The sequence below is a fragment of the Taudactylus pleione genome, unplaced genomic scaffold, assembly GCF_031769625.1.
Source record: "Taudactylus pleione unplaced genomic scaffold, aTauple2 ptg000012l, whole genome shotgun sequence".
Classification (NCBI taxonomy): Eukaryota; Metazoa; Chordata; class Amphibia; order Anura; family Myobatrachidae; genus Taudactylus; species Taudactylus pleione.
This window is the reverse complement of record NW_028284415.1, coordinates 1,826,390-1,846,081: the sequence shown is the minus strand read 5'-3', so window position 1 is coordinate 1,846,081 and position 19,692 is coordinate 1,826,390. Positions and strand designations below refer to the sequence as shown.

Sequence of the window (19,692 nt, the reverse complement as noted above, 5' to 3'; positions counted from 1 at the left end):
TACAGAATGTATGTCTGGAATACCCCATTGTCTAGTGCACCTGCTAGCAGACTTCTCCCTTCTCATTTCATCATCCTCCCCCCATTATTAGAGGGAGGGGCGAGGCTGGTGTAATGTGCATCAGGGGGCTGGGAAGCCATACAGAGTGACAGAGAATCACATTTCTCCGCTTAGTAGCAGAAAGGAAGCTCTCTCCCCCTCTACAGTCATACATTGTGTTCTCTGAGCTCGCTGAAAGCAGACCACCCAAATCTCATGCCACAGAAACACAGCACACTGCCCAAGGGAAGCCTGTAGCTGCTCATCTACACACAGCAGAGAAAAAAAAAAGAGGCTGCCCCATCCAAAAAAGGCAACTGGAGAACCCAAAGGTCCTGTTCTGACTGAGCCCCCTAATCTGGTGTGCTCCTGATAGCTGTCCCACCCTCCCATGCGCTTGTGCGGATTGCTGTTAAGAGGTGGAAGAAGACCAAGGAAGTTTGTCCTGCGCCTCCTGTATACACAGGTGAGAGGTGTGCAGAGGGTGCTACCTGGGATATATGAGTATATACAATCTAGAGTGTCAGGGACTCTACTCTGAATTATTCGCTGTACCAATATTGTGGGGTGGGGGCTTCTATGCTTACAAAAAGGAAAAAGACCCCCTAAGTGGAGTATGATATGTTCAGTAGAAAACAAAGGTTAAATTCTAAATCGTCCTGTTTATCAGGATTACCAGACATTTAGATTAGTGTCTGAATGAGCTGCCCCATAAATATACATCTGGACAGCCTGTATGACACTACTCACATGCTTATCTATAGTGCACTCTGCCTCTCTACCTATGCAAGCCTAGTGTGAGGGTTCGGTTCTATCACTATGCATGGAGTAGAAGTTTCCTAGGACCAAGCAGGACAGTGTGATACTGTAGGTATGGAGGGTGTATGGTGTGGGGAGCACATTTCCAGTGATTGATCTGTACTTTGTAGGAGGGTTTGATCCGTTATCATCCAGGCACAGCTGAGAACTCGTTCTCTGCCTTGCTTTATAAGCATGACATTCAATTTGTGAGGCAGATAGCAAAAAAAAATCTCAATGCTTTCTTTTATACAATTTACAACTGTTTATCATAAAGAATGGATTTCTAATATGGAATTGTATGAGGTCATTTCAGAAATAATTGTCTAAAACCCGACTTTGAAAATTGTTATTTGATTTTTGGAAACTGATATCAGTTTTCTATGAGGGATGGTGTCCTTGGCACAGCCACCTGCATGCTCCTGAACCTGTCTGTTTTTCCAAGCACTGTCCCCAATATTGTGTGTGTGTTCAGAGGCAGGCAGGTCATAGCAGTCCTCCATTTTGAAGAACTCAAGTTTCAGAGCAGTTTAGGGCAATCAAGTGTGCTCATATTTAAAAATGTCCATGCAGGGCATACAAGGACTTATAAGGTCTACAACAGCTAAATAAATCACATATTGCTGTAGTCTGCTCTGGAGCTTGGGAAAACTGGCTTTTCAAGTTGATCCAACTTTGGAGGTGAAATTCTCTGCATAATATAATCAGCATTGTCCAGCATGTAGAACATTAAGGTCCAAATGCAGTCTGGGTTTTTCCCATCTAGTTGGTTTTTGTCAGTCTATATTAGACGATTTCAAACAGACCCTATTCAGCAAGATGTTACTTGCAACCTCCCACCACTCAACCCTCACTTCTCCCAGTGGCTTCACTTTCTGAAGATCTTGTAATGTGAGTGTAAAGCTGGGTACACACTAAACGATGTGTGTAGCCAACGATGTGACGGACGACCACCCCCCCCCCCCCACGCCCAGTACACATTAGACGATCCGTACCAGACTGCCCGATATGTCGGCCCCTGCCACATTCCGCGGCATGGGGTCGTCAGTCGCATTGCCAGATTGAGCTGCATGTAGGGCTGACCCGACGATGCGACTGACGACTCTGCGGGAGTGTGCAACGGCCGACATAGTGGGTACACACTACATGATTCTGACAATATGTTAGCCCGATCCTTTGGATCTGAAGATATACTGTCTAACGTGTACCCAGTTTAAGTATGATGATTGCATTGGTTTGAATTTTTAAGCAGATATTCTGCGTCACATAATGTCATCTATTTTAAGTTCTCAACAAGTTTATATAGTTTTGTAAATGACAATGTATATATCTAGTGGTCTTTAAAAAAAATATGAGACCCCTGGCATTACACCAAGAATCCCATACTTCTCACCAAAACATCAGCCTCTTCAGGACTGACCATTTTCCTAACCCTGACTGCCCCCTTGTAAGACTAGTTGTGTGAAAGCCAATATAAGACATAGGCCCTGATTTAAAGATGGACACAATGCCGATGTTTACCTAGTTGAGCAATTATCCATGATCTGTGCATGCGTCTCAGTCTCACTGCACTGCGCAGGTGTCAAGTTTAATTTTAGTTGGCACTCGCAGTGAGGATTTATTTGTAAAGTGATTGACAGACAGGGACCGTTAATGGGTGGCAATGGGAGGTGGAGACTCAAAAGCAGGTGTATCACTGCCAATTTCGGGGGCATGTCTCAGCCTGCGACTGTGATTCCCATATGCAGTAAAAATGGCTCCAGTGTCTCAGTACCCGCCACCATTCTGCACAAATATAGGGGCTACAGAGAAGGCTGATTAACGATTGATGCTGTGTCTTTGTACTCAGTCACTTGGATTTGGGAAGCCACCAGTGAGCGTCTCACAGCTGTGACATTAGCACAGCCACTGGGTACAAATTCTTAGCTGGGGTGGCATTAGCGTACATCTCTAAATCAGGCCCATAGTACAGTGGCCATTCACACGGGACTCTACTGTACTCAGGAGAAAGAGCTCCAGTGAACAGTTCAATAAATAATAAAATACATATAAATAACAATTTCTTACAAACTAGTGGGATACCGTCAATTGGTTGACAATAAGAAGGTTGACATTCAGAAGGTCGACTGGTTCTGAGTGTCGTCAGTCAAAAGGTCGACAATCATTCTGTAGACATGTATTTAGGCATACAGGGTTAAATGTTGATGCTAAATATGTCGACACATGGTGATTTCATGATTTTTACAGTTATGTTTAGACTTAAGGATAGGCTTAAGGTTAGGGGTTAGGTTTAGGGATCAAAGATGTGTAGGGTAAGGAGGGATGTGTTGGAATTGTGGCATCTGCAGCCAGTCAGAGAGGTCATAAACACTGATAGCACTTTCCGGGATAAAAGTGCAGACAGGAGAATATCCTGCATACTGTAACAGTCTTGAATACACTGCATGGAATCGAAAGAGGAGAAAACAATTCAACAACTACATTTATATAAGAATTGATTCTTGACAGTTTTTAAGGGATGGGTCCAATATTACGCCAGAGATAAGCAAAGGTCAGATAGATCTTTGGGGTTGATGCATCAGGCAGTCAAAAGAGTGAAGACGTGAACCAGTGTAGAAGTTGCCCATAGCAACCAATCAGCTTCAACGTAGCATTTATCAAGTACATTCTATAAAAGTATTGGTTGCTATGGGAAACGTCTCCACTGATCCACTTCTCTACTATTTTCATTGCTTGATACGTCCATCTTTTGGTTTGAAGTCCTTGAAGTCTTAAATGATGGAATGATGTAGATTGTGATTTTGTTTTTAAGAGAATGTCACATACTGTAACACAGATGCTTTGTAACAGAGAAAGGTCACTGGGTTTGTAGCAATAGATTTTCTTACAGAGTGCACAGAGTTTAATCGTATGATGCTGTGGCAGTATAAGGTCTATGGATGTTAAGCAGAGACAAATTGCTGGTGCTCTGCATGATAATTAATGAGAAGTGTGTAATTTATACATCCACCTAGTACTGTTTGACATTCTCTCCACACTAATTACAGTAACCTCTAATCTGACCTGAGGAAAGCACTTGTCATCAGGCACAGGGCAACAAGGGAAGTGAGGCCAACTGAGCTGACAGAATCTTACCAGGAGTATCTGGCCTCTGAGCAATCCCATCTCCCTATAAAATATGGGGGATTCAGAATCACTATACCAAACACTGGGGCTAACGTAGAGTTGGAAATAAATTGGGCGTACATTGGATAAAAGATACATGCACAGAATAAATGCATAGAATTGCCCATATGCAGAGCTGTAAGGATCTCCAGATGCAGCCCCTACTGTGTATGTAGTATATGGACCTGGTTTGTTACTAGTCATTATTATCAGTGTACACTTGCACTATACAAGGTGCAAGAGATTCACCTCCATAATGGTGTATTTTGCTTATGTCCAGCTCATTTGCATGAACACGTCTCCACTGAACATTGCCTGTGTGAGAACAACCTGTCACAACCCAGTTACACCTATTCAGTTGTGTAGATGTTGTAGAAATGCAAGATACTGTATGCTTCACAAGCAGACATACGTTCAGTTCTGCATCAGCTCCTCTGTCTGTAGAACCAAGAGGACAGGCTGACCAAGCCAGGTCATTGTAAGAGAAGAGCTTACCAGATGGGGTAGATGTATTAAGACTGGGTGCACACTAGGCAACTGCCAATTCAACGTCCGATACTACGACGGCACAATATATCGGGTGGGCGGTACACACTACACGATCTGATGAACGACCGCCTGATATATATCATTCACCTGCACCATTCACCTTCCTGGCGTTGGCGCTGGGTCGTTCCAGATGTCTGCTGCGCGGGAGGGCACATAGTGCATATAGCGTTCCCGTTAGGCTGTTTTAGCGGGGCACGGCGCCCTGCCCTCCTTCTGGAGGGCAAAAAGCACCCTGCCCTCCAGGAGGAGGGCAAAAAGCGCCCTGCCCTCACAGCCTGCGGGTGCTGTTCTCACCCGCGGGACGCAGTGTCCCGTGGGTGGAGAAACATGCGGTGACCCGGTCACCGCCGGAAAATAGACGCCGGGCGCATGCGCCCGGCATCTATTCTCCCTTTCTGCAGCGCTTGGGGGCTGCCCGGCATGTCCGTAAGCGCCGGGCACGCCCCAAGTATGACGAAAAGGGGACGCGTCTTATAGACACGCCCCCATTTCATGATCACGCCCCCTTTTCGGGCGCGCGCGCAAGGTTGCCCTCTCTAGCTCCGGCGCCCTGCCTGCCGCCGGAGCTAGAGTGAACACTATGCATACACACTAGACAATCCGAACAATATGTCTGTCTAATATGTACACAGCATAACCATTGGAGAGCAATAAAGTGGAGAGAGACAAAGTACCAAACAATCAACTTCTAACTATCATTTTTTAAACACAGCCTGTAAAGTGACCATTAGGAGCTGATTGGTTTTTACTTTATCTCTCTCCACTTTATCTCTAAGGCTTAGTAAATCTCCCCTAGTATGAAAATGCATAAAATCATGCCTATATCCTTTTCCAACTTGATTCTTCCAGTACTATTTTTTAAACATAAATAAAAAATTCAAGTGAAAACACACAAACAAAAAACAAAATGAAATTGAAATTTATAAAACGGATAGTTCAAATATAAAAGTTGTATCTACCTTCTGTAGGAGGAAATATCCTTATTCATTTTAACAACTTGCAGCTTTAAAAAAAAAAAAAAACACATTAATTGCAGCGATTACGAATTCTACTCCAATTGCCCTGTAATAACTATAGGTGATAATAAAATAATGTGAAAAGGATGTGAAAACACCCTTTTTCACTTTATTTTAGTCAAAATAATGTTAATAAATAGAGCCCCAAGTCCCCAGGGGTTTGTAGCACTAGGATATTATAACTATTCATGACAATTTCGCAAAAGAATTACAACTGTGATTTGTATTCTACTTGCTCTTGGTAAAAAAAAACAAATTCTGGAATATGGAATGCATGCTTTCCTTCTTGGCCTCACAGGCTATATCCCTGGTCCTGTCTGCTACATAATAACAGTTGCAGCATTGAAAAGATTTTTAATGAGGATATTTAATTTGTACCTGTGACCTTTCAACAATAGGCATGTCTATTATGTCCTAAACCAAGATGAAAGTGCAGTTGCCTCTACTGGCCACGCCTGGTTATTGTATGAGTGTATTGCTGTGTGAGAGTTGACTGATATAGCAAGCGACGAGGCATATGGGTGCTTTGCACTGCAGACTCTTAGTGGATGTGAAAAGACTGTGTAGTCAAGCAATTCCTAGTAAGAATCATTCAACCACTTTGCTCTGTGATACAGAAATAGACCCATATGTTCCGGTATGTATGAAATGCTCTGCCTTGCATAAAACCCACTTCAATGAGCAGATGTATAGAAAGCAAGTTGATATGTGATTTACAAGCACTATTCTGTCTCATGGGATGTACTGTCATGAGGAAACAAACTTGAATTTACTCTAATATTGCACAACAAACAGACCTTAAAGTGAATATACCCCATTTCTATAAAGGTTTAGTAAATATGAGAGAACAGGTTAGTTTACACATTTTTTTCATTCATTATAAAGTTTAATGTTAGCTATATTCACAATGTATATAACACTCCCAGTAATATAGGCCTGGGGCATACTTGAGTCTATTTTGCTAGAGTTTGTCCCAACTTTTTTTTTTCACCCCCAAAACGAAAGTACTGTTTTTGGGGTGCCCCGTGGAACTTTTAAAAAAAAAAATATCGACACAGATTATCTTTTGGGGACTGTCCAAGGGGAGTAGAGTAGGAAGTTTGTACCCCAAAACCCCAATTCTGGACAATTTTTTTTCGACACCTATACATAGGTGATACTTTATCGCTGGGTTCGAACCACTGACTTTCCGCACCGGCGAAAAGTTGAATACGAGGATAAGTGAGAAATGCGAAAATGACGTAATTGGCGATTTATTTATCGCCGATAACTTCTTTTTGCTGATAATTGAATACGGTCCATAGTGTCTGTCAGGTCACAATTCCCCGATATTATTTGACTGAGTTAAATATACAGTTTTTTTCCTAATTGTTTTATGAAGCTTTCATTTGTTTCCTTTGTGTAACATGCACTAGACAGGTCAAATCTGATTGCTCATTGATTTTCACATACATGCAATGTAGCATATACAGTTCAGCAAAGCACCCTGTATCTGTGCTCATATACCAATTTTGGGAACACAGTTGGCCAATAAGAGGAAAATAAGATGGGATTTTTGCATATATATGTCCATAATTAAGGGATAGAGGGGTTATCCACTCCCCATTATCTAGCTGAGAGCCTATTTGAGACAAACCTCTCGGCACTGGAGGACTCAGGGGTCTATTCATGCAGCAGTGGAAAGCCGTGTTACACAAAGCACTTCAGAAAACAGGAATTTTCGCTGCTTCCTCGTATTCCAGACGGAGTATATCATGGAGAAATCGTATTTATTCAGCAGTGCCCCTGATTAGTGTAAGAATGGCTTCACCATACCTTATTATAGGGGGAGCAATTCAAAGAACAGAAACATATTTCTGTTTCGCTTCCCCATTTCATTTCGCCATCTGAAGATGGTGAAATGAGCTGAAGCGCACCTCGGTAGGGGGAGAGGAGCAGTTCAGTTCACTCTTCATGCTCCTCTTCCGTCGCTCCACCCCCTTGTGTCCAGTATCAGCTCTGTTACGTGGGCAGGCGCTGGACCACAAGGCACTGCTGGTGCATGCCTAGTGGGAAGAAGACTTATCGGACTCCTGATATGCCAGAGATTGTGGAGGGATTTTTTATAGGAAGACGTCGCCGGAAAAGTATGTATTAACTGGCTATAAAACATTACTATATATCACATTGATATGACGTGATATATAGTGATATTTTCCAGTAGCCATTTCAATGGGTTGGGTATGGGATCCTGGCGGTCGGTATGCCGCTGGTCAGAATACAGACAGCGGCATTCAGACAGTCAGAATCCTGAAACTACAAGGTAAGGTCGCTAACGCTTATCCTTACCCCTAACTCTAACTCTCCCTCTTCGGTGCCTAACCCTAACCTCTCCCTCCCCACACCCTAACCCCTTTGTGTCTAAACCTAACCCTACCTCTAGTGCCTAACTTTCGGGACTTCTGCGCCGGTATTTTGACCATCGGCTTCCCGCACGCCGGGATGTTGACTACATCCCATTTCAATTTGAACATGAATAGAGCTCTCAATCCGTACATAGTGCATCAATTGAGCTCCATTCACAAGCTATGGTGGTGTGTAATGTGCATGTTGCAGTGTGATTTTGCTCCTTAGATATAGGATATAGGGTGCCTTACTTATTTGCTACATGGGGGTGGTGCTATATAAATGAGGATTTGTTGAGTAACTATCTCACATTTTTTGGTTTTTGGAAATGGTGTTTTTTTTATTGCAGGGATAAATAAATGAGCCTTAAAACATAAGATATTTGCAATACCTTGGGTGGTATTCAATTGTTTTTATCCCCCTTCAAGCCCGCAGGAGCTATTCAATTGTTGCTCCTGTCGGGTGCGATTAGCTGCCGGAGCACCATTTCAAGGGAATGAAATGGGCAAAGTGACCCGTTTGGTCGCCCAAACGGCACTTTTCACGATCATACCCAGCACTTTGGTCGGGGGTAGTCGTTTTACGTGGCTAAACTCAACCTCTATGGGCGCAATCAGTGCAATAATCTATTTTTTTTCAGAAATTATATATCTCTCACACACACCCACACAGGGCCTGATTCAGACTCGCTCGCGACCGTGTTGACTGTGTGCTCTGCGCACGCACAGCGACCGCATTGCGCATGCGCAAGCCCCAGAGCGAGAGAGAAATTCTCTCTCTCCGTGGCTCACTACAAAAGGGGCCTCATTTTGTAGGCGTGGCGGGGGGGTGGCTTTACAAACGGAGGCGTTCCCATGCGAACGCCTGCCGTTTGTGGGTGGCCCCACTGACATCACCAGTGATGTCAGTGGGAGAACTTCCGGCTCTATTAGAGCCAGAAGCTCTCTGGGGCTTGCGGCCACGAGACCCTACCACAAGGGTCTCGTCGCAAGCCCCGATGGTCTTGACCATCGCGACCATCATCCTGGCTGCTTGCAATGCAATAGCTGTGGATGGTCACCCACAGCTATGCGAGCGGCCAGGAGGCCGAACAAAAAAAAAAAAAAACGCCCTGATTCAGAGCGAGCGCTCTTTCAGAGCATCCGGATCTGAATCAGGGCCACAGTGCCTTGCAAAAGTATTCACCCCCCTTTGCATTTTTCATGTTTTGTTGCCTCACAACCTTTACTTAAAATGGATTGTTTGAAGGTGTGCATCATTTCATTCACAGAACATGCCTACAACTGTGAAGTTGTGTTTTTTTTTTATATTGTGAATCAAACAACATTTAGGATAACATAACAGAAAACTTCAGAGTGCATAACTATTCACCCCCCTAAAGTCAGTACTTTGTTGAGCCACCTTTTGCGGCAATTATAGCTGCATGTTGCTTTGGATAAGTCTCTATGAGCTTGCCACATCTTGCCCCTGGGATTTTTGCCCATTCCTCAAAGCAAAACTGCTCCAGCACCTTCATGTTGGATGGTTTACGCTTGTGAACAGCAATCTTCAAGTCTGACCACAGATTCTCATTTGGATTGAGATCTGGGCTTTGACTAGGCCATTCCAACACATTTAAATGTTTCCCCTTAAACCAATCGAGTGTTGCTTTAGCAGTATGCTTCGGGTCATTGTCCTGCTGGAAGGTGAACCTCCGTCCCAGTCTCAAGTCACAGGCAGACTGAACCAGGTTTTGCTCAAGAATATCCCTGTATTTAGCACCATCCATCTTTCCCTCGACTCGAATCAGTTTCCCAGTCCCTGCTGCTGAAAAACATCCCCATAGCATGATGCTGCCACCACCATGTTTCACTGTGGGGATGGTGTTCTTGGGGCGATGGGATGTGTTGGGTTTGCGCAGGACATAGCGTTTTCCTTGGTGACCAAAAAGTAAAATTTTAGTCTCATCTGACCAGAGCACCTTCCTCCATACATTTGGGGAGTCGCCCACATGCCTTTTGGAAAACTCAAATTGTGTCTTCTTATTTTTATCACTAAGTAATGGCTTTTTTCTGGCCACTCTTCCATAAAGCCCAGCTCTATGGAGTGTACGGCTTATTGTGGTCAAATGCACAGATACACCAGTCTCTGCTGTGGAAATCTGCAGCTCCTTCAGGGTTAACTTTGGTCCCTGTGCTGCACCTCTGATTAATGTCCTCCTTGCCCGGTCTATGAGTTTTGGTGGGCGGCCCTCTCTTGGCAGGTTTGTTGTGGTACCATGTTCTTTCCATTTGATGATGATGGATTTGATGGTACACCGGGGCATCATCAAAGATTTGGATATTTTTTTATAACCCAACCCAGAATTGTACTTCTCAACAACTTTGTCCCTGACTTGTATGGAGAGCTCCTTGGTCTTCATGGTGTGATGCCTCTAGCTTAGTGGAACTCTGCAGCACCTTCAGGGTTACCTTTGGTCTCTGTGATGCCTCTCTGATTAATGCCATCCTTGCCCGGTCAGTGAGTTTTGGTGGGCGGCCCTCTATTGGCAGGTTTGTTGTGGTACCATGTCAGGGACAAAGTTGTTGAGCTGGGCACTTTAAATTTCAAGGAGTGTGACTAGCCGCTCCCCCTCTATACCCTCCTACAAGTCTAAGAAAACGGTGCCCGAGAGGAGCTGAGAAAAAGCAAACAGAAAGAGGAGGCGAAGCAAGTACACAGAACAGAAGAAAAAAATATTGAAATAACAGTAACACAACCAGAGACATCAAACCAGTCTCTAACAGTCATAACATAAAATGATCCTGGTAGGAAGGAAAAGCGCAGGATGGGCGTCCAGTGTCCCCTACGGAATCGGAGAAAGGGATTTATCGGTAAGTACCAAAATCCTGTTTTCTCCTACATCCACTAGGGAACACTGGAGGCTAAAAAGACAGTGGGGACGTTCCAGAGCTCCCATTACGGACGGGAAATCGCTGAGAACCCTGCAAAACAGACAGGAAATGGTGCGCTGCATAGACCGCAAACATGTCAAATCTGTAAAAAAACAATACCGGTATGCCGGCTAGACCAAGTAGCCACTTGGCAAGTAAACCCCATGGAAAACTCCCTGCGATCAGCCGCCCATGAGATACCGACTGAGCAAGAGGAATGCTCTAAAATAAAAAAGGTGGAGGCTCCCTAGAGGAAGCAATATCCACCTGTGGGAAGATCAGACAACTCTAGCAGGCCAGCGGCTGTGTGGAGGCTGGCTAGCCAGGACGAACCGCAGCATACAAAACAAAGAGTTTCTGTAGCACTTATGGCTGCAGTCCTGTCCACAGAAAAACGAAGAGGAAACAGAGGGAATAGGTAGACAAAATTGGAACTGCCACAGACTTGACAATGCGTATCCTGTCACAACCCCTGGGACTCTTAATCAAGAGCAGTAGAGAGGCAGTTGTTTGTTTTTTTGCCTTTATGCCAAGAGGTCGACCTGTGGAAAACCCTACCGAAAGGGGCCATTGAAAAACCTGCGGATGAAGACCCCAGATGCGACCGGTCGGCTGAGGAAGTCTGCCTACCGAGTTACAACTCCCATTGAGAACTTTGTTGCCCAGGTGTGTAATGAACGCCAAGGTCGTGGCAAAGTCCGACTGGACTCCGATTGCCTGACCCCGCAACAGGTGATATGCAGTTTGAATAGCGTAGAACACTACCCGCAAATCCAATATCTTTAGCAGCAGACTTGCTTACTGTGAGGTCAAGCGGTCTCAGATCCTTAATCACAGCCCCCCATCCTGTACTTAGACTGAGGCTTGTAGGGGGGGTATAGAGGGGGAGGAGCTAGTCACACTTCTTGAAATTAAAGTGCCCAGCTCCGCTTAGCACAGTCTATACCACACTGTCTTTAGCCTCCAGTGTCCCCTAGTGGATGAAGGAGAAATTCCACTGAACGGACATGAAATTTTAATTATTAAATTAAAAAAAATGTGAAATGCAATTAAGAGAGCAGAAAATTAGCATAATTTTAAAGTTTTGGTTTGTCCTCCAAAAGTAGAGAGCTATATAGGCACAGTGTTAATACTGCATGTATATTATGTACGTTTACTACTGCTAAAAATGATTCTCACTCCTGATCCCACTTACAGGGGTATTCAATATGGGTGCGATAACATCGTTTTTGCGTTAATATCGCAATTATGACATCATTATCGCAGGTTTTACTTTTACACCCTATTCAATTTCAAAGACTTATCGCAGTTTTGATAAGTCTTTGATAAAAAACGGTGATAACTTTTCACCGTTGAATGTGTCGAAAAAAAGTGCAGAATTGGGGTTTAGGGGTGCAGGCTTAAAAAAAAATAGCCTGCACCCCTGAGAATGACATTTAAAAAAGAACTGTGTCAAAAAAAGTTTAAAAAAAATAGGGACACCCCAAAAAATTAATTTAAAAATTGGGGTGCAAAAAAAAAAAAGGGAAAAAATTGTTAAACAATAGGGAAATAGGTTCAGGGCTATGCTGCAAGTATGCGGCAGATGTTTTCTAGAATAGAATTATAGCGGCAGGTGCACAAATGCAGAATTTTTTAAAAATTACTTTTGGGACACCAAAATATGCTAGTACCCATTTTCATGTACCCAAAATTTGATGGGACCACTTAAAAAAAACGAAAAAAATAACCTAAGTGCTCTTCTGCATCACTTCTTCATTGTCGGGAAAAAAACACCTGCTGCGGCTATTTAAATCCCCGACTTTCAATTAAAGGCTAAAACGGGGGTACCCATAGTGTTCCCCCATGTTTTTACAACTTTAGAGGGGTCTTACAATTATTTTAAGGAAAAATTCGTAACTTTACGCAAATCCAACTTCGGAGTTTCCCGTTTTCGTTAACTTTATATTGAATACGGGGATAAGCGGGAGCGCGCACCAGACTTTAATGCAGGAAAAAACTCCGATATGAAACGTTAACTTCGACAGTGAAGTTAATGTTTCATATTGAATACCCCTCTTAGTTGTGAAAGTTTTCTACGTTAATGGGTGCAATTATCTTGTACAGCACCATATTTTCCCTTACTGGCAGATTTTAGAAAAAAAATAAATTCTCACGGCCCATTTTTTTATACGGATGTGATGCACATGTTATGCCTAAATTTTCAATGTGAAAATTAATATATTCATGTGAATTTCTGTAAAAACTCTAGCAGGGAGTCTTGCGCCCATAAAAGCCCATCCTGGGGTATAGCTAAAAGCAGAGTGATACAGTAGCTTACGCTATTAGTTTGGTTCCTCATTCTGTGTCTTTGCGCTTATTGTGATCGACACATGCGCGAATGGCGGTTGACGGAGAGGGATCTGGAGAATATGCGTTAAGTAGTCCATAGGCTAATATTAGCTAATGCTATCTGCAGATGGCGTTCGCTACTGAAGCTTGGTAAATCCAACTACATAGCAGCCCCCGTAGAATGGGGGCTGCTTTGCAGTCAGAAATGGTACATCCCAGGGATCCTCAATATTTGAGGGTGCCCCACCAAAAAAGGTGTAATAAATATGACCCTATGCTTTGAATTTTATTCTTACTAAATTTGGTGGCATTCTGCCTATTATAGCTCAGCTCTGAATAGGAAATTATATGTATAAATGTATAATGTGTATGTGTGTTGTACAGTAGCTTGTTTTTAAACTCCAACTTTAATTTTAGGGTTGGTGTTGTATTACTGTGACATATCTCCTGTCCTTGTAACAGCTTACATTGCTATGTTTCACAGACTTGACTCATTCCACGAGTTACATTATACAGTCACTAAAGACTGGTGGGAAAAAGTTATTTGGCACTTGTTTCTGGCAGGAGACAGCTAATTTATAGTCAGTGAGAAGTCCTCTCTCCAGCAGAGAAAACACTGACTGCATATACCTTCCATAATAATCTGACAATCATGTGCGTTTTTGTACCTACAAATGTGTATTTGGTTGTGTTTGCATGTCTGTATACCACTATATAAATGACGGTTTGTTGTGTTTGCATGCTAGTGTTTCTCTATATTGCGAGTGTGTGTATATAAGTGCCCCTGTAGGAACTTTTGTGTTAGTAGATGCCACTTGTTCTTAACTTCTAGTGACAGTCACATTTTAAACATGTTACTTTATTATCTTATTCTGTTACTGTTGAACCAAGTGCTCAGTATCACTTGTTTTGACTGCATGCTGGGTGTAATGCTCAATATTATTTATTATCCTATGATGTTGAAATTCTGAGTTAATTAGAATTAAACACGACATTTATAATAGTAACATGTAGTAAATGTGTGGTATACTGTTCTATGTTCTCCATAAAATAAACTATAAGTGCTACTGCCTTTGATCCACAGAACATTTTTAGGTGTCTGTGTGTACAGTATATGTGTCCTTTTGTACAGGTACTGTTTTGTACTGTACATATGTGTTTTTCTGGTTATAAAGGGAGATTTATGAAATCTTGGAGAGATAAAGTTGAGAAAACTTTTGAACGCCGGGTCGGTGCTAGGGCATTCGGCGCCCCCCCTGCAAACTATAAATATGCGCCTTCCCTCCCATTTTCTATAAAGGAACAACAAAATGAGTGTGGTTTCACAAGAAAGGGGTATTGTCTCACAAGTAAGGGGTGTGGTCACACAATAGTACCACCAATTCAAATTACACCACACAGTAGCACCGTCTTATTCAAATTACACCACACATAGTGCCACTGATTCAATTACACAACATAGTAGTGCCCGTTCTACACAATGCCCACAGTAGTAGTGCCCCTTATACATAATGCCCACAGTAGTAGTGCCCCTTATGCAATCCCCACAGATACCCCTTATGCAATGCCTACAGTAGTAGTGCCCCTTATGCAATGCCCGCAGTAGTAGTGCCGCTTCTGCAATACCCATTATGCAATGCCTACAGCAGTAGTGCCCCTTATGCAATGCCCACAGTAGTAGTGCTGCTTCTGCAATACCCCTTATGCAAATGCCTACAGCAGTAGTGCCCCTTATGCAATGCCTGCAGCAGTAGAGCCGCATATGCAATACCGCTTATGCAATGTCTACAGTAGTAGTACCCCTTGCACACAATGACACACACACATACAACACTGTGTACCTGAAGTCTCACTCCTGTCGCCGTCCGAAAGCTCCTCGTGATCGGCACTATGGGACAGATGTCACAACGTCTCTCCCTACACTCACTGTGGGAGCCCGGAAAGGTGAAGCTCAGGAGTGAGCTCCAGCTTTCGGCTGCAGGAAGGAGCCACTGGGCGCCTGCTGGTGTGAAACCCTACTGGTACTGTGATACACTTACATGGAGTGCCTGAATGCTGTCTCTCACCTCTTCACGGTGACTCTTCTTTGCTCCGGCTATGGCGTGGGTATGGCATCCATGACCAGCAAGGCCCCCGAATACTCGGGTGCTTAGCACAAAGTACCTGATGGAGGGAACACATGTGGACAACAGATGCAGTGCAGTAAAGAAATGTTGGGCGCCAGACCATCTCATGATGCAATAACAAGAAAACGTTATTTACACCCTCCATATTCTCCAGAACAGTAAGCGGAACGGTTACAAGCTCTACTTCGCCAACTTACTCCAGCACAATTCTTGCAGCAGATGGTAAATGCTGTATTTTACGCTTAATGGTTACAGAAGATTAGTTACGTTCCACTCCAAACGAACACCTCCAGCGCAGACTTAAACATATGACAGAGCAGTGAAATAGTAGCACATACCCGGTGTTGCTGGGCTCAGTAGTTCTACACGTCAGTCCAACAAAAACTTCATACAGGGGACTCCAGATTCGAAGTTCATTGCACTCGTCTCTATCCTCACGAGAGACTGCTAACGTGCGGTACATCCCATTACACAGGGACCCTCCCTCCTTCCATCACCCCGCATACACTTTCTTCAGGCATACTAACGTCCTGTATATCCCAGGACTCTGCCTCTAGTACAAGTCCCACTATCCAGGGACCTTTCATCTGACGTGCTGGCAACTTAATGCATACTGATAACCCTTTCACTGTTGGGCTTCTCTACTTCAGCACTTGGTTACACAGGATTCTTCCATAGGACTCCCCTCTAGCCACACTGCCATTTTGCACTGAGCCCTCCCTCACTATGGGGCACTTCTCCAGGGGCTATCAATCCAGCATTACACATCAGACACACACCCTCTCATCACATGGGCTGTCTCTTCACAGGAGATCTCTCATCTTCCACTGCGGCATCAGGCAGTACTTCCAGAGATCCTCTGCAGTGACTTCCTCACTGAACAGGTACTCTGGCTCCAGCTGCTACCTCTCCAGCACTCCCCAATCCTCTTCTAATAAGGGAGTCTCATTATCAATAGTGCTGCTCCTCATATAGCAGCTCCCTTACAGGTCTATGGGGAGGGGTGACTCCCCCCCCCCTTGTCTGTATCCAGGGGCCTCAAGACCTCTTAAAGCCTAGGGGCTTCTCGCAGGGGCCCCTTACTGCATTACAGGGGCATTCTCCTGTACATATGAGATGTGGCTCATGGCAGCAGCCATGCTCCCTCCCCTGAACCTCAGGGAACCGCGGGAACTCCCTCCTCCCATCCCCAGCCTAAAATGGCCACACAGCTTCTCCTTCTCTCACTCAGGACGCTTTCACGCTCCCACGAGGTCCCCTTTTCCCCGCCTCCTTTGCAGCCTGCTTCCTCCTGTCCTCCCGATGATTGACAGATGATGTCACCGGGAGGCGGGGCTTAATCGCGGCAGCACTGGGGGCAGGGCGGGGCTTAATTGTGGGGGCGGAGCTTAAGCCCGGCTCTGCCGGGTATTACACTGGTAACAAAATCTCAAAGGGCACCCAGCAAATTGAGAAAGCGGTGACGGTGTCTCTATGCTGTGCACGGCCGGCTGACCATATTGCATTGCCCGTTTCTATGTATGTATCAGAGTCTGTTAGAAATGGATGTACTGGGAGAAATAGGCAGTGTTAAATGCCACTATATATGTTGTCTGCTTTGCGAATATTTAAAATAATTGGTGATAAAACAAGCACTTAAAATACAGATAAAGCTTTGTACATCTCAGACGCTCTGCCATTATGGTGCGTACACACTGGGCGATAAAGTGGACGACTGAACGATAACGATATCGTTATCATTCAGTCGTCCACTTTATCGTCCATATTTAACCCCAAAAAGATGAACGATGACGACGACGCGCGTTCCCGCAGGTCGTTCGTCATCATCGTTCATCGGGCTGACATTCAGGCCAACCTGATGATGTCGTCAGGTTGCTGCATGTCAGGGAATGGGGGAGAGAGCCCGGCGCTGAACGATATCGTTAATGATATCGTTCAGCAGCTGTGCTCAATGTCATGAACGACATTGAGCACAGCCTGCCGGGGACAACACTACACGATATCGCTCAGGGAGCATATCGTGTAGTGTGTACCCACCATTAGAGTAAATGTGATACAGTATGACTTAATGCATCACTTTCTGTATGTGACTTGAAGGGTGTCAGGCGATAACAGCTACAGTACTACTTTTTACAATCAATAAATTGGCAAAACAGGCCATGGAGCAGATACAGAGTTGAATGCAAATCACCTGCACTGCGTGTACAGAGAAATGTTGGTATTTTCCCGTATGCTGAGCTGTATACATCTATGCAAGTCACTATCCTTAGCTGTAATCATTATCAGTGCAAACTTGCACTAGTCCTATCCTTGGTGGATCCGTCCAGGGGCGAATTGGGATGGAAAACCAACCTGGGAAATTTCTGAAAGCAGCCCTAATGGGGGCGGGATACTGCCTTCCCATAGGGCCTGATACTGAGTCAGAGGCAGTCGTGGCCTTCCTTGTGTCTTTTTCTGCAGTTGCACCTGTGACTTATGCTAATGATACTAAATGCTCTTCCCTGGGGTACACCTGTGCAACGACTGTGATGTCACTCCAAATACATGCCCATACTATGCTACATCTAGCCAATCCCCTGTAACTGCCCAGGAATGGCCAGTACATTTCTAATACACTATATATGTACTGCAACTCTGTACAAACACCATAAGTATGTGTGCGCAGTGCAACTCAGGCGCATGAGCAGATGGAAAACATCACTCCACTGCGTCTCACTCAGAATCAGGCCCATAGTGTTTTATACTATGCCATAGTCATGGGCGGGCTGGGACGAGGGGCAGGGTGCCATATGCCCCCCGGGCCGGTACACTATTCCTTCAGTGAGGGCAGGTGTCACTGCACATGCAGGACTGACGGCCGGGTGACAGGCAGAAAGTGCTCTGCAGTCGCTCCAACAATAGAACCATCAGAGCGGCTGGACAGCATTCTCTGCCTGTTACCCAGCTGCCTGTCACATCCATGCAGCTTGTAGCTGCACACTGAGCACTGTTCCGAGTCTGCTCCGCAGCAGGGGCTGTGCACTTTGCATTGATACACTACCTGCTTCCTGTCTGAGACGAGACTGTGTCAGTCCCTCCCTGCTTGAGACACCCCTGAGTCTCCACCCCTCTCCTGTCTGTCACTACTGAATCCACTCTCTCCAGTGTCCAGGGCAAGATCCCGCCCCCTCCTCTACCCTCTCTGGCTATTCTAAACTTGTCCCTATCCCGCCCCCTCACCAGGAGGCCCACCCCTCTCCTGCCCTAACTGGCTATTTTAATCCACCTCCTCCTGTCCGTGCCCAAGTCTCCGCCCCCTCAAGTCCATTTTGTCTCTTCCTGTACCTGGAGTTCCGCAGGGACCAGACAGGTAAGTGTTAGTGGAGATATGAAATGTTTAAATTATATTTGAGGGGGTGGGGGATGGAATACTTATGTAATGGGGAGAGGTATAGTTGCTTTTTTTTTTGTTTTCTGTGGGGGAGGGAGGTGTTTTAATACAGTCTGTGCTGGGGTGGTGTAATAATGTGTGTTAGAGGATATTCATAATATCTGTGTTATATGTGGGTCTCTGTTGGTCTCTGAATTATCTGGTGATTACTGCGATGCTCTGCATTATCTGGCAGCCAATACAACGCTCCCTGATCTAGCAGCTACTGCGAACCTCTCTGCATTATGTGGCACAGCACTGCGTTGCTCCCTGATCTAGCGGCTACTGCGAACCTCTCTGCATTATGTGGCACATCACTGCGATGCTCCCTGTTCTGAAGATCACTGTGAACCTCTCTGCATTATGTGGCACATCACTGCGCGCTTCCTGATCTGACGGTCACTGTGAACCTTTCTGCGTTATATGGCACATCACTGCAACGCTCCCTGATCTGACGGTCACTGCGAACCTTTCTGCGTTATATGGCACATCACTGCAATGCTCCCTGATCTGGTGGTCACTGTGAACCTTTCTGCGTATGTGGCACATCACTGTGACGCTCCCTGATCTGATGGTCACTGTGAACCTCTCGGCGTATGTGGCACATCACTGTGACGCTCCCTGATCTGATGGTCACTGTGAACCTCTCTGCGTATGTGGCACATCACTGTGACGCTCCCTGATCTGACGGTCACTGGGAACCTCTCTGCATTATATCAGTGACTAGAATGGTCCCTGCATTCTAATTGGCCACTAGAATGCTCCCTTTATTATATATCTATCACGAGAAATGTACCTGTACTGTATCTTAGTAATGAAAATAATCCCTGTATTGTATAATAGTCACAGGAATGGTCCCTGTATCCCTGTATTGTATATTGGTAAGTAGAATGGTTCCTGCATTGTATATCCATCACTAGAGTGCTGTGAGCATTTTGCAGTGGTCACTAAAATGGTTTCTG

The 19,692-nt window shown here is 44.8% G+C and overlaps 1 protein-coding gene across 2 annotated transcripts in view; it reads left to right on the top strand.

The window, feature by feature from the left end:
- Positions 1 to 184: 184 nt before the first annotated feature.
- The window catches only part of CACNG5 (calcium voltage-gated channel auxiliary subunit gamma 5), a 119,762-nt gene continuing 100,254 nt past the window's right edge, over positions 185 to 19,692 (top strand). Inside the window, exon 1 of one of the 2 annotated variants that reach the window (XM_088467948.1) lies at positions 185 to 505. In XM_088467948.1, coding sequence (XP_088324074.1) covers positions 431 to 505 — 75 coding nt within the window. In that variant the 5' untranslated portion in view covers positions 185 to 430. The remainder of the gene's footprint in view (positions 506 to 19,692) is intronic. The other variant, XM_088467956.1, reaches the window with a different exon arrangement.